At 43.7% G+C, this 15,496-nt stretch overlaps 1 protein-coding gene and 1 long non-coding RNA gene across 4 annotated transcripts in view; one reads left to right on the forward strand and one right to left on the reverse strand.

The window, feature by feature from the left end:
- On the forward strand, positions 1-2,239 carry LOC143523124 (uncharacterized). Its single transcript, XR_013133229.1, has 2 exons — positions 1-359; positions 943-2,239. It is a non-coding gene; the product is annotated as an uncharacterized LOC143523124 (long non-coding RNA).
- The window catches only part of aig1 (androgen-induced 1 (H. sapiens)), a 24,015-nt gene continuing 10,267 nt past the window's right edge, over positions 1,749-15,496 (reverse strand). For all 3 annotated transcript variants that reach the window (XM_077017307.1, XM_077017309.1, XM_077017308.1), the window contains exons 4-6: positions 4,966-5,081; positions 3,730-3,890; positions 1,749-2,366 (exon numbers count right to left, since the gene is read on the reverse strand). In XM_077017307.1, coding sequence (XP_076873422.1) covers positions 2,332-2,366; positions 3,730-3,890; positions 4,966-5,081 — 312 coding nt within the window. In that variant the 3' untranslated portion in view covers positions 1,749-2,331. The remainder of the gene's footprint in view (positions 2,367-3,729; positions 3,891-4,965; positions 5,082-15,496) is intronic.

The raw sequence follows: 15,496 nt of genomic DNA on the forward strand, positions 1-15,496 counted from the left end.
TCCATCCAGACGGGACTGTTCTAGTCTTGCTGAGCTCAGTTCTGTCCTCCTCAGCCATGTGTGTGTTTCTCATTAAGAGAAAGTCCAGTGCTGCACGCAGGGGCTGTTATGCTTGGGCAGTGCCTCCGTCTGCCACAGCAAAAGCAAGAAGGCCAGAAAAAATACGACCCAAACATTAAATCATACCGGCAGCCATTTTTTCCCTTAATTGAATGGCTGGTGTGCTTTTTGCCAGGGAGCTCTGGGGGTTAGGGGGTTATGTGCCTGGCTGAGGAGAGAGGCAGGAAGAGAGAAGCTCTAGCAAAACACCACATTCACAGCCATTTTCATCTGCTCTGGAAAACTCACGTCTCCTGTTGGTAAGACCATCAGTCACCGAGTCTGATGCTGAATTCGATCTCGTTTTTTATTTGCAAATAAACAAGCGTGCATACACATAGGCTGTTACCATGTCCCTGCGTTTAGTCATGTCCCTGTGTTTAGTTGTGTCCCTGTGTTTAGTCATGCCCCTGTGTTTAGTCATGTCCCTGTGTTTAGTCATGCCCGTGTTTAGTCATGCCCGTGTTTAGTCATGTCCCTGTGTTTAGTCGTGTCCCTGTGTTTAATCGTGTCCCTGTGTTTAAATCGTGTCCCTGTGTTTAATCGTGTCCCTGCGTTTAGTCGTGTCCCTGCGTTTAGTCGTGTCCCTGTGTTTAGTCGTGTCCCTGTGTTTAGTTGTGTCCCTGTGTTTAATTATGCCCGTGTGTTTGAAGCATTTGCAGAGAGGAAGAGACTATGAGGATTAAGGTCTCTTCACTATCTAACAAATAATCAATGTGTAGAATTCCTGTTAAAATACTTAAAATTCTTTAATTACTATTACAATACTAAGAAGACATTAGGGTCCTGGTCAGGACGTCATTAGCATCAGACTCATGTTTGTGGGCTTTGCTTTCTGCACAGGAACACATGGATCTTGAACGTTGCCATCTGATGAGGACTGACTCCCTGGGAGTTTGCCGATGTCTCAAGCTGCAAATGTGACTAAGAAACATGTGACTTAGGGCTGAGAAATGTCATACTAATGCTGATTGGCTGATGGCACCAACAGGATCATTGACAACAGCCAGGTTTGGTTATGAGCAGCAGTGGTGATTGGCTGGTGGAGTACAGCTGGTGATTGGCTGGTGGGATTCAGCTGATTAGCTCCACTCACACATGAGCCATACAGCACAAGCCAGAACACAGGAGAAAGACAACAGAGAAATGTGCCTTGATACAAATGATTAAATAATTACTTAAACATAAACAAATTTAGGCTGAAATACAATTTGAAAAGAAAAAAAAATAGAAAGAGCTGCTAATTTGGAATAAAAGTCAATAGAGAAATACGAACACGCACACACACACACACACACACACACACACACACACACATATATATATAGGGGGAAAGGTGTACAGTGAACACCAAACACAGGGGGGAAAGGTGCAGTGAACACCAAACATGGGGTAAGATGTGCAGTGAACACCAAACACAGGGGGCAAGGTGTGCAGTGAACACCAAACGGGGAAAGGTGTGCAGTGAACACCAAACACAGGGGGAAAGGTGTGCAGTGAACACCAAACACAGGGGGAAAGGTGTGCAGTGAACACCAAACGCAGGGGGTAAGGTGTGTGGTGAACACCAATCACAGGGGGAAAGGTGTGCAGTGAACACCAAACACAGGGGGCAAGGTGTGCGGTGAACAAACACAGGGGGAAAGGTGTGCAGTGAAGTCAAAGTCAAATTTATTTATAAAGCGCTTTTTACACCGCATGTCACAAAGCAGCTTTACAAGCGCATGGGTCCAGAACCCTAATGAGCAAGCCAGGGGCGACAGTGGCAAGGAATAACTCCCTAGGTGGGGTTTAGGAAGAAACCTTGGGAGAACCAAAACAACTGGTGAACACCAAACACAGGGGGTAAGGTGTATAGTGAACACCAAACACTACATTAACCCTCTGCAGAGACAGTGATTACTACAGTAATACGTGTGAGGTATTTAGGACATACCCTCCTGGAGAGTCACTGAGCTTGTCTAAAAGAACTGTGCTTTCTTAACCTTGAGTAGCTGGAGGGGACAGTCTGAGGGGCTTGAATAAAACAGGGAAAAGTGAAGAATTGCTGTATGTCCAGTAGCATATTTTATTGTTCGCTGATTATCAATCACCTTTCCTGAGTCAGATACGCTGCTCAGAGTCCAAACAAAGAGAGGGTCTAAGGTGAGAAAACTCCTCACGTCCCCACTCTCACGTTTCCACTCTCACGTTTCCACTCTCACGTTTCCACTGCTCACTGGGGACACACGTTCAGTCCATTTTGTCTTTGTTGGAGTCCATAGCACCTAGGAAGAAAACAGAGAGGAAGCAGATTATTATTATTATTATTATTATTATTATTATTAGTAGTAGTAGTAGTAGTAGTTTGATGATGATTATTATTACTATTGTAATTATTATTATTACTATTATAATTATTTTGGGGGTTATTATTGATGTTAGTATTATTGCTATTATTATTGTTGTTGTCATTATTGTTGTATAAGTGTGTGGGTACTGTGGAGGTGCTGTATAGGTGTTTAGCTGCTGTGTAGGTGCTGTGTAGATGTATGTAGGTGTGTGTAGGTACTGTGTAAGTGTTGTGTAGATATGTGTAGGTACTATGTAGGTGCTGTGTAGGTGTGTGTAGGTACTGTGTAGTATTAAGAGTGCTAGATATCTCGCTTCAGTGTGGAGGAGATGTGATGACATGAACAAGGTTTATTTTACTCATATGGTGGTAGGTTCACAAAATTTGTTTTGAGATGTCTGGACTAGATATTTCCAGCTAGAACTACAAGCAGGTCAAAGTAATGTATTCAACTAACCATATATTAATTATTAACTACATATTAACCATACATGAATTATTAACCACATATGAACTGTATTAATATCACATACTAATATCATACACTCTCTCGCTTTAGGAGTCTTTGAGTCTTCCTTCAAATGCTGTCCTGTGTGGTCCTGGAGTGTGTGTAGGATATCACACTATAATCTCACCCTCCATCCCAGTGGAAGAGGTGAATAAAGGTCACCACACCTTCACATTAAAGCAGTGATTACAAGTGAAATGCATTTCACTTCATCTTGTCATTCATGAAATCACTCCTGAATTTGAGCATATGGGAGTATTTTTATATTGGAATCATAAAGACCAGGGTTTGAGTCAGAGTTACAGCACATCAAAGGCTGATATATATTAAACACACAAGTAAACTCAGAGCAGCAGTAGTGAGTGTGTGTTTAGTTCTGTGAGTGTGTGTATGTTTGTGCGCTTGTGTGGGTTAGTGCTGTGCAGGTGGGAGGCAGAGACTGCCCTGCCTCCCGCTGTAGTCATGCTCCACCTGTTATGCACCGCCCGCTGTAGTCATGCTCCACCTGTTATGCACCGCCTGTGGCAGCACAATGCCCACAACGCTCCACTCCGCCTGTGTGCTCCCAGACTAATGATGCTAATGGACTATAATGTGTGTGGAGGAGTCGGAAGTAGGGGGGGTGGTGTAGCATCCGGGGGAGTGATGTATGCAGAACAGTACACCACGACAGAATGGACAGTAATTACCAGTTTACAGCAACCACTGGGATCCAGTGCCTTATTGTCACCTTACAGCACAAGATACCATGTTGCAGGTGCAATGAAGACAAGCAGACGCACACACTTACTCCTCGAGTCCCAGATGTAGCTGTTTAGAACCTCTCCCAGGACGTAGTAGAGGCTAACGAGTCCGGTGAGGCCGCTGAAGAAGAACAGTCTGGAGCAGGGCCCGGCGTGCTCCAGCAGCGGGTACACCCAGAACCCTGTCACGCTGTGCACCCAGCACATCCTGACACACACGGGCAGAACAGGAGGTCGGCACCACTCATACTCGCACCCACGGTCTGTCTGTGACTGTTTGTCCTTCTGTCTGACCAACATGCCATATGAAGAACTGCAGATGTAGTCAGCGGAGTGGATGTGTCTACCAGACGTTCTTCAGATCTACACACACTGCTCGTATTGTCTCTCTTAAAGATGTTCTTACGCACTGCAATGTTAAAAACAGATGTCTGTACAAAAATGATTTAGATTGTTTTTTTTTTTTTGCTGATTATTGCTGACATTGCAATGTTAATTTCGAGTAGTTCTATCAATCTTTTTTATCTATCTGTTTCTTAGGAGTAGATTTCAATACTTTTGCAGGGAAACTATGAAATGTAAATGTCAAGCAGTCCTCATATCATTAATCTACATAAGGTAGAAGACAATGTTCACTAAAATCCTTTGTGTGTAAAATCTCATCGTAAAAATCACTGCCTCACTTTCACCCACTGAATGTCTAGAGTGAAGTGTGTGGGAGTGTCTGACTGTAAAACACAGATTACAGATTTACACATTATCTGATGTATGCATTTACCATGCTTTGAGTTCTCCCCAAGCTCCCTCTCAGAGAGAACTTAAAGAATGCCTCTCTCTCTCTCTCTCACACACACACACACACACACACACACACACACGCACACACACACACACACACACAGAGTAATGTAAAATGTGTCCTATGGATTTAAGCCCCATTGTGCCAACAGAACCCAGCCTAAGTTCCTGGCGTAATAAAGTATGACTAATCTACTTAAATTAGTGACATAGAAAGTGAGTGAAATACACAACTGCTGTGGGCTGAAGTTAATTCTGAATCTACCTGTATAGCAAGGACCTGTGTACTTACATGCAAATGTATAGGATGTGATTGATTACCTGAACACACCTGCATAGTGTATAGCAGGGGCCTGTATACCTGAATGTAAATGGTTGGATTTACTGCAGTACTGCACACACTCCCACTAGGTGCACAGGTTACAGTACCAACAGGGTGTCAGTCATGCATTAACCCACAGCAATTCTGACCAAAAGATAGTTACCAAAGAATATAGCCAACAGCAAAGCTGCACACAGCCAACAGTCCGCAGAGTCTGGTGGGGTATTGATGGTGTGTCGTTCTCATCTCAATTATGATGAAAGGGAGCACCGTTGTATGCTGGAGAGCAGAAAGAGACAGATTAGTTTCACAAGAAGTAAAATAACAAATCTGTTACATGGCTATTTTGTCTGGTTGGACAGAGTCTTCTTGAAGCTTGCCAGATGGGACAGAGTCTTATTGAATGTTGTCTGGAGGGACAAAGTCTTATTGAATGTTGTCTGCAGAGACATAGTCTTATTGAAGCTTGTCTGGAGGGACAGTCTTATTGAAGCTTGTCTTCTGTTCTGAATACCCTTGCAGATTAACATATTTTAGATGACATACAACCTCTTCAGCTGGGGACTGACTGATTCCATTTGTGCTTGCGGTTACTCATTGGTTGTTCTTGGTGAAGATCCTGGGTGGTTCAGTAACTGGAGAGGTTTCTGGGAAGTCTAATTACTAAGACACCTGTGTTCTCCAACACATTTTGTCAGTTCAAGTATTTTTAAGATGACCATAAATGCCCAATAGTGATTAAACAATGCAAATGAAATGAAAGTGAGACACTAGAAACGAGAAACAGGACAGTTACTCAAATACAGGCCAACAACAGGTTAAAGCTGGTACAATCATAGCAGGGCCCTGGTTCCAAAAGCCTGTGGGCTGAACAGTGGACCTGGCCATGACATTTTCAGAGCTGCTCCGCCATTTGCTAGAGAGTGGGAGTGAAGGAGCGCCCCCTGTGGTGGTTACTGGCATCACAGCATGGACTCCAGTCAAACAATGGCCTTGCTGGTTGAGAAAGCTTTACATAAAGCAGATAACATTTTTTCACAATATTACATCCTGTGTAATGAATGTTGATGTTAATTTTAACATATATGGATTTCATGACTGTACCACTATCTGTTCCCTGTGTTCTTCTAAGAGGGTGAAGGTTTTAGGAGTTGGTCATGTGGATTGGGTGAGACGGGGTATAAATAGGAGTAGAGCAATACACTACGATTATACAGTACACTACACCATTATATAATACGATACATGATGATACAATACACTACATGATTATACAGTACACTATACAATTATACAATACACTACATGATTATACAATACACTACATAATTATACAATACACTACATTATATAATACATTATACAATTACACAATACACTACATGATTATACAATATACTACACAATTATACAATACATTACTCTCAGGTGATTTGTAACTACAAATATTGAACTGTGTAAATGTTTCCTGTCACATTCTAACCTTGCAGAACCAATTAAACATAATTTTTGCTCCTTGTTTTTCCTCAGCTGTATTGGCAAAATACATCAAACTGCACAGATGTAGGCCTAATCTTAATTTGAAGATAACATGCAGTGAGTAAGTCAATTGCAGTTCTCTGATAATCCCTACACATCAGACTCTGTAAGCACCGTATTCTTTGGTCTTTTTAAATAGACCAAAGATGATATAATCTTACTTTATCATTTATCATTTTAATCTTCATTATTCTTCAAGTGAACACACCTGCATAAATGAGCCATGTTCAGCATCCACTCATATCACAGCCTTCATTTATTACATCCTTTTCATCCCCATTTCAACTCTACACATTTATATACCTTTTTTTCAAATAATTTTATTTAAAATCGAATGTGATACAGTATTAGGCCTTATGGACTGGATGGTATGTGGAACCCTAGAGGCATAAGCCAAAAGGTTTAAATACGCCAGCTCTCCAAACCCCTCCAGCTGCTTGTGTTAATGACAGTTTTGGTGCTTACACTGATTAAAAGTCAATTAACATGATGGGAAAATCCCTGTATAAATCAAGAGAAGAATGCCTTCTGGGACTGAGGGATTTGTCTTGACATGCTTGTAACAGTTAAGTGTGCCGCGTTAAGCTTAGACACCCACTCCCTAGACATTGTCTGCCAGTACAGCGTGGGCACACTACTAAATCTACTCTCACTCTTTTCAAAATGGTACTTAACAGCGATGGAGAATTGTCACTATAGAGGAAGCTGTGTGGGATTTGCACTTTTCTACCAAGAGTTCACTATGACATAGAGAAAGATGCTCTGATGTCAGTGGACAAGAGACTGAGGTAAGTGGTCTCTAATGTCCACTAACACAGGACACGCTACGTGCTACAGGTACAGCTCCTAACAGACTTTTTCACTGTTTATAAATGTCTTCCACTGAGACACCAGTTAATGGTAGTTGAATTAGAATTAACTCTCAGAATACGTGCACTTATCTAGGAATTGTTTATCTACATAATCCTTAGGAATATGTTCATACAATCTTGAGGGACCTGTTCCTAAATTAGATTTATTACTCAGAGATGCTTAATTAACAAGGGCAAGTCTTCATGACCTGCCTTAGTCAGATAAGCCAACCTCCCTGTTGTCATGATAATGGTTCTCAATCCATCTGAAATACACCCCACATGAAATCCCAATCTTTCTGAAATACACCACACATAAAACCTCCATCCATCTCAAAAACACCACGCATGAAATACCCATCTGTCTGAAACACACCACACATAAAATCTCGATCTATTGAAACAGACCACACGTAAAATCAAAGCTCTTTCTCATATTTCTGCTATTTCCTAAAGAAAAAATAAAAGCGAAGCTTCTCTGAAACGGAGCTTGGCTAGGCCGACTCCAACGATCCGCTCTGAAACACGGCACCTTCATTCCTCTGGTCTTCTCTGTCAGGAACGACGACCGTGGAATGCTTGCACACATACATTATGACTCTGGATGTGGAAGCGGTCCAGACAGAAAAGGTACACACTGCATGACCAACCCTACTCCATTACCGTGCACTTTATATTCACACACCATATAAAAAGCGAGATCTGCTTATCTTTGGCAAGATTTTATTTTATGCTGTTTGACACACCTACCTATTTTGTGGAGATTGGTAAAGGTTCATTGGCAAGACTGTAGTCCACCACTCAAAACCTTTAGGAGGCCAACATTATCCCCCTCACCACAAACTCTTTGGAATGGTCTTGAATGTGGCATGAGTACAGATTTTATAGCTGGAGTCTGGAAACTGCGGCCCTAGCTACTGCCACACTGGTTTCCATTTTTTTCTGCAGCTGTGTCCGTGAAGTAAGGTCACCCTACCCGTCCATGACCATCACAGGGAAAATAAGCAGTATTCACTGCCCTTGCTACAGTGCTCTAATGTGCCATTCATCTTATAACAGAAGCAGCAGTTTAAGGATGTGGGATTAATATATTACACAACTGTAAATCCCATGTAATCTGCCTCCAAAACTTAATAACCAGAATTTACCCAGGTATGTTTTATGTTGCAGGTGAGAGGGTCGGGGTTAGTAACAGCAACCTAAAACCTAACCCACATACAGATGCTTTGTTTGACAAGGGTTCGTAAGGTCTAGTCTCTTTTCTAGCATATGTGTTCCAACCATCAAGAACATAACCATTGTTACTGAACCAAAATGTATTGAGCTAAAACCATCCATCTGTCCAAGCAGCCCTACAGGTCTGAGACTCACAAAGCTGCTTTCCAACTGCAGCATGGCTAACTAGAACTGGAGTTAATGAGTGAAAGTCATATTTGTGCAATGACATCGCAGTTTTCGTGACTTATCTGTGAAGGGTGGTTTCAGCCTGGTCATAGCCTGGTCTCACCTAGGTTTCAGTTTCAAGGCGGCCTTTGAGCAGACCTTAACCTAGTCTAACCAGCCTAACCAGTCTAAACACTCTGAGTTATGGCCTGCAAATACCAGCAGAATCCGAGCCGTGCCTATGTGTGTTAAGAGTAGGCTTGTTAAGCTGGTAGAAAGGCCCCAGAGGGGATACAGTGTCAGGGAGAGTGTTCCCAAGGTCAGGCATTGTGTTTCCCTCCCTGGCCCCCCCAGACTGACCCTGACACACTGCCACAAAGCCCCAATCAGCAGGGGGACTGCAAGACCCAGCAGCCCCTCTGTCCTGTCACATGACCCCTCTCTCCCTGTCATGTATCCCAGCAGCCCCTCTCTCCTGTCACATGACCCCTCTCTCCCTGTCACATGGCCCAGCAGCCTCTCTCCCTGTCATGTATCCCAGCAGCCCCTCTCTCCCTGTCACGTATCCAAGCAGCTCCTCCTCCTGTCACATGACCCCTCTCTCCCTGTCACATGACCCAGTAGCCCCTCTCTCCTGTCATCAATGAATCTTTGCTAAATACCTCTAGATGGGTTGGGGTTGGGCTGCACAAATGTGCAGCACCATAAGAAGCGCCTGCTCACATCCCCCACTTGGCAAGACCGCTGCGAGAGGTTTGGCCAGCTGGTGAAGTTTGATGTCTTGAAGCAGGCTCAGATATGACCCCTACCCAGGGTTTGCTGTTTTTTAAGTATGCATTTGAGGACTCTGGTCTTAAATGAAAGTGGTAGGTATTTATGTGACCACCAGGCAGAGAAGATCTTGAGGTTTTGGACAGCTCACCAGGGCAAACTGTGGAAAATCCCCTCGTACAAAACAGCACAACTTACAAATATAAGACCATCATTCCACTTTTCACAGTGATGACTGGGAAACATTCACCTCAATAAGGTGATCTGGAAAATGCTGCAGTCCCTTTGCTTTATAAACATGGATGGAGCAGGTGGTATTTAAATGAACAACACACACTGTGCAGAAAATGAGTCAGATACAGAAAATGTAGTTTTGCCTTTTCCTTCTAGACTATAATTGCATCAGCTCGATATAAAACACGTGTTGTGACATCATAGACTCGCTCTGCATCACACTTCACCAGAGCTACATCAGTGTGAATGCAGATGTTACCACGGTTTCCACTGCAATCAAGGAGTTACACGTGTGCATAAGATCCCGTAACTCCAAGCTTGAGAACCAATCACTTTACAGCGACACCAAGTCCAGCTTTAGGAACGATGGACAAAAAAGCCGGCGGAGAAACAGCCCACTGGGTTGGGAAGAGTAAATATTTTCCCAGTTGTCAAGGATGAGCTAGTGGTCCAGCTATGAGTCCATCTTAATGGCAGGTTTGGACACCTAACCCTAGTAACTTTTCCAGGCTCAGCTTAGCAACTCAGTCATGATTGCACAGATGACATTGGACACTGCCAAACACCAGAATACAGATAAATATTAGCACGACACAAAAACGCACCTGCAATATTCAAATTATTGATCTTGTTAAGTTATTCTCCAGCACTCTAATAAAAGCACAGGAAGCAGCTAGGTGGAGAACACTTCACATGGAGAAGACTCTTGTTTTCCTGGGAACTATATAGTTGAACATCCTCTTTTTTCACCATAGTCTGGTTGGGAATTGAGGTTTATTTCTATCTGCTAATCACATTGTTTTCTGCCCTTTGTGAAGAACACATCTGTCTCCCCTGCTCCACATAGAACTAGCCTGAGTCAGGTATAATCACGTCTGTGAGCTGGCTCTGTCCCATTTCTACCCAGTGCTGCACATTTGCACGGCTAAGTGTCCTTCAGGGACCTGAAAAATGAGTGAAGTCTCTGTTTTCACTTAGAAAGGTCAAAGAAAGGCCTGGCTTGCAGTAGACTCAGTGCCAGAGTGCAGCCTTTTGGTAATTAGAAAATCATGTCATGCCAAGAAATGACAAATTATCTCAGAATGTGTGTGTGTGTTGGTCATTAACACTGCAGTCCATGGAACTAGCCTATGAAAAGCCCCCTGGTGGAAGTCCCTGGTATAGGCCCACAGTTGGCATGATGGAGAATATATTGGCAGCCCTCACTGCAAGCAGGTCATGACCCCTGACAGAACAACCAGCACAGTGCTGATGAAAGCTGATCGGGGAGCTTGCGTCCTGTGATTAGCTGAGCAGCTATAAACACCTGTCAGTTGTCACCTGTCACCTGTTACTTGTCCCTGGCTCTCCATAAATGCGGGCTATGTAGTAAGACCTTTGCCAAAAATAAACCAGAATGCCTCACTTACAGCAGCAGTTCACAGCAGTTCACAGTTCAAGTGCCAAGGTGGCTATGGTTCTAGACCAATAACCACTAATTGGCATATATTGTGAATTTCCCCCAATGTGGGACTAAGGATTCTTATCTTATCTTATCTGATCTGATTTTATCTGATCTGATCTTGTCTTGTCATACCTTTTTTCATTATTGACAGTTTCTGATAAAGCGGTGCCTTTAATGCCTCCTGATCTGTCAGTATTTTCTGACAGATAGTAATGGACTATCTCTGTAACAGAGCAGTAACCTTTACCATACATCAAATACAACAACCAGCTGTCTCTTCCAGCTATCGTGCTATATCTATATCTGACCCCTTCTGCACATGAGCCCACACGCATCCCTGATCTGCTAAAACATGCAGTAAACATTCTGACTACCATATTGCTACTTCTGATTTTAATGTTATCGGTTCATAACATTAACTGCTCCCTTTACAAGTCATGCAGGGAGACTTGAAGTGAAATTAGTGTGAACAGAGACACCCTGATTTGCAGACATAAAAGTCTGGCTAGCATGTTCTGTTGTAAATTAGTCGGGGTTACGGTGAGAAGCCCACCGTCCCACTGCTGAAAGATCACACAAGAGTTCATGTTCCTGAGCTCCAGAAACAACATTGTTTCACTACCCCAACACTATTCCAGCAGCACACCATCAGTAGTCTACCACCACAACACAATCCCAGCAAATATCCCAACACTATTCTCTCACTCCAACATAATCCCATGACCACACTATTACTATTCTTCCAGCACCCCTTTCCCAACACTATTTCACCACCCTACACTACACCACTACCCTAGCACCTCCAATCACCAACATTCCAACATATTATTTGAGTTTGAGGGAAAAGCATCTTAACACAAGCGGTTACATCATGCTGAACATGCTGACATATCTGAACCTAAAACCGGTCCTTGAAGTGTGAATCAGCGTCTCCAACATAACAAGTTGTGGAGCTGATGCGATTGCCTTTGTTTTGCAGAAGCTATTATCTAGGAGACAAGCAGTGTGCTAAGGCTGAAGCAAATTGCAGTGAAACAACTGTTCTCAGGCATGTGAAGGGACTTAAATGTTCTTCAGCCAAGGGACTTAAGTGTTCTAACAGTGATGAAAACATAGATGGTCAATTTTACTGGGTCCTGTGCAGCAGCGCTGCAAAAACAAAATCTGAACCTGAAGCAGCTGCCATTTTTGTGATTGAGGATGTGAGGATGTGTTTTCTGCTGGAGTTCAAAGATGAGAAGAAGCTTCTCCAGCATGGCGTCTGCTGGCAGTCTTGGGAGGAGATGATCTCTCGTTATGACAGGCCGGTCTGGCTGCATGTACCTGGCACTGCTGCTGGGCCTCTTTCTGACAGACCGGATACAAGGCAGGGTGTGACACAGAATGGGTCTTTTGTTTCCTGTGCCATGAAATGTGTGTGTGTGGGTGTGTGTGCATGTGTTGAGTGTGAGTGTGTGCATATGTGTGTGTGTTTGTGGGTGGGTGTAATCCAGTTGAGCCAAGCTCTGACCTCTGACCTGTCACGTGTTAAGTACTGCATGACAGCACATCTGAGTGCTAAAGCCAGAGCACATTCCCACAAGCACGCTATCCACAAGGACACCCCAGGACCCAGATTTATCCCTGCCCTCAGTGTTATGAAATCTTCTGCTAAATGATTCACAACCTACCAAACCTTAGACTCAATTGTGAAAGACACCAACACCCCATGATGAGCACTTATTACCTAAGAAAAGGTTATTGACTGTAGGCCTAGAGTGTTTCTGCTGCAAATTTTTACTATGAGTCTCTCTCTAATCATAAGCATTGCAGTACCCTGTGTAAGCATTGCAGTACCTAACCCTAAACCTAAATCCTGACCCTAACCCTGACCATAACCCTGTGTAAGCACTGCAATACCCTGTGTAAGTGTTGCCGTAGCCTGAGTAGTACAGTATGTCCTTTGGGCTGGTGACTTGCCAGCCACAACAATGAGATGCCATCTGTCAGCTGAGCAGTCGAGAGCGAGGAGCTGTTGCCATGCTGACAGATCCCTCGAACACTGATACACCTGACAGAACAAAACAGAAGCCATCCTTCTCTCTTATGAAATAAAGAGCTGTGCGGTTAGCACATATAGGGTAAAGCATGTATTCCTGTTAGCTTGAGGGTCTGTTAGCACATATAGGGTAAAGCATGTATTCCTGTTAGCTTGAGGGTCTGTTAGCACATATAGAGTAAAGCATGTATTCCTGTTAGCTTGAGGGTCTGTTAGCACATATAGGGTAAAACATGTATTCCTGTTAGCTTGAGGGTCTGTTAGCACATATAGGGTAAAGCATGTGTTCCAGTTAGCATGAAGGACGGCAGCTCTGCGTATACAAACAGAAAACTCTCAATGGTAGCGAAAGCTACAATAGAGTGAAAACACACCATTCCAGCACTTCTACAGAGAGGGATCATCCCATTTTACCTCCCGGTTACATATTGCAGGATGTTTAAACACACATTGAAACCTCCATGGCTATAACAGAGGACAACATATAATTTAAACCATTCTGCATCTTACAGGTACCTGGGGAATTACACTGTCTAGTAACACCCAGACCCAATACTGAGATTGGCAGTGACCACCAGGTGGCAGTCTGTCAACAGCCAGATTTATAAGCTATCAGAGCCTCTAAGAACACGCCAAAACATCTAAAATCGTCCTGCCTGGACATATTGTTTTCTCAAGACTGTATGAAATAATACGCTAATGACCTCAACAGTGCCCAGTGGAAATGTCTACTGTGGTGCATAAATGACTGTTCTCGTCAGTCAGCTGGTTTTAGGTTATTAGAAAGCAGACCGGGCTTGTTTGTAATGGAATGGCTGTTAGCATCAGCTTGTGAAGTTAAGCCAGAGCAAGACTTAATTTAAAGTGTGTGTATTATAAAGTCCATATGAGTTTGGATAACAACTGAAATGCACAAACACATCTGGTTCTCATCTTATCAGCATCCTAACAGGAGCCTCGGCTTGCACCACTGTATACATGCACACACAATTCCTCTAGACCCAGTATGGTTCATCTAACAGCACTGGACCAAACATTATTAGCTAGAAACATTTTTTTTTCAAACGAGAACCTGTTTATCACCTCTGTTTGGGGTGCTTGATTTGAACTACATACATCTGTATGAGCACTTAACTGGAGCAGGGCTTCTTCAATGCTCTAAAAAAACTCTGAGCATATTGGAGTCCAGTAAGAGAAGCTCATCCCAAAATGACCTGTGAGGACAGATATGTTCCGCTCTAAACAACAGCCTGACATACAGGAGCAGGAACTGTGAGGAACCAGTACCCACAGGTCAGAGACAGTTTAAGAGCAGGGTTATGAAGCACGTTAATGTGATGAAGCTTTACTAACACACGGAAAACGATGAAGATTGCTACAGGCCAAAGGAAACTATTAGGTTGTTTAATCATTGGAGCCTGTTACAAAATCCTAGGGTGTCTGGTTACAAGAACTGGTTGTGCCAAAATCAGTCCCTCTGCAGAGCTGAAGACTTTTCTGTAAATTGTCATACTAACTTGTACAGTTACGATACCTATATGCAAGCTGTGCTCCAACGTGAGCACTACAAAAGTTCAAAAAGCACCCTATGAGTAAGCACCAGAGAAACAGAGAAGCCCAACGAAGTGAAGGAGCAGAGGACAGGAACACATGCTCTCCTGGTCTCACCCAGGCCCATGAATAGTTGATGGTTGGGGGGGGGGGGGGGGGGGGGGGGGGGTCTGCAGGCGCGGACGGGCTTCTGTACTGGATCACGTTGGTCTCCTCTGTTTCCAGCTCACAGCCCAACAAAGAGCTGTCGGAGAAATAGGGGTTGTTTACCTCAGCTAATCAGTCATAAAAGCCCCTGAACACAATGAGCTCCATGCCATGGCCTGGAGTCATTTAAAGCTCCCCTGAATCGACCTGCTGAATTAAATATGACTGTATCTGACCAAGCTCTCACCAGGAGGAGGCGCTGCCTGGTGTAAATGGGGCGGTGCCCAGAGACAGAGATGTCACTGAACATCCCCTCAGCGGGGAAAGTGACAGCTGTAGTCTGTCCTCTCCTTTTGGGGTTTTGCTGTGGGACACTGTGATGGTGAGCTGGGACGTTTGAGTCGGTCAAACTCTTCAGGGACATGTGAGAAGTTTATTGGTGGTGTGTTCCACCAGTACACTGATTCAAGCATGACCGGCACAGCCGGTCCTGTGCAAAGCAGTTCTGTGAAGCCTGGCTCAGGAGTGACACAGGTACACTGCCTCCTGGGTGCGCTTCCTCCTGGCATTACCATGACAGAAGCCTCTTCAAGTACTGATAAAGAGACTCCACCCTAATTCCAGTACTGCTGAAGAGACATATGCCCTAATTTTACACCCTAACATTGCAGTTTCTAGGCCGATGGCATCTTAAAAATCCACTGATGAAAGGGTCATGCTCCTATTCCCCAATCCA

Source organism: Brachyhypopomus gauderio, chromosome 9, assembly GCF_052324685.1.
Source record: "Brachyhypopomus gauderio isolate BG-103 chromosome 9, BGAUD_0.2, whole genome shotgun sequence".
Lineage (NCBI taxonomy): Eukaryota > Metazoa > Chordata > Actinopteri > Gymnotiformes > Hypopomidae > Brachyhypopomus > Brachyhypopomus gauderio.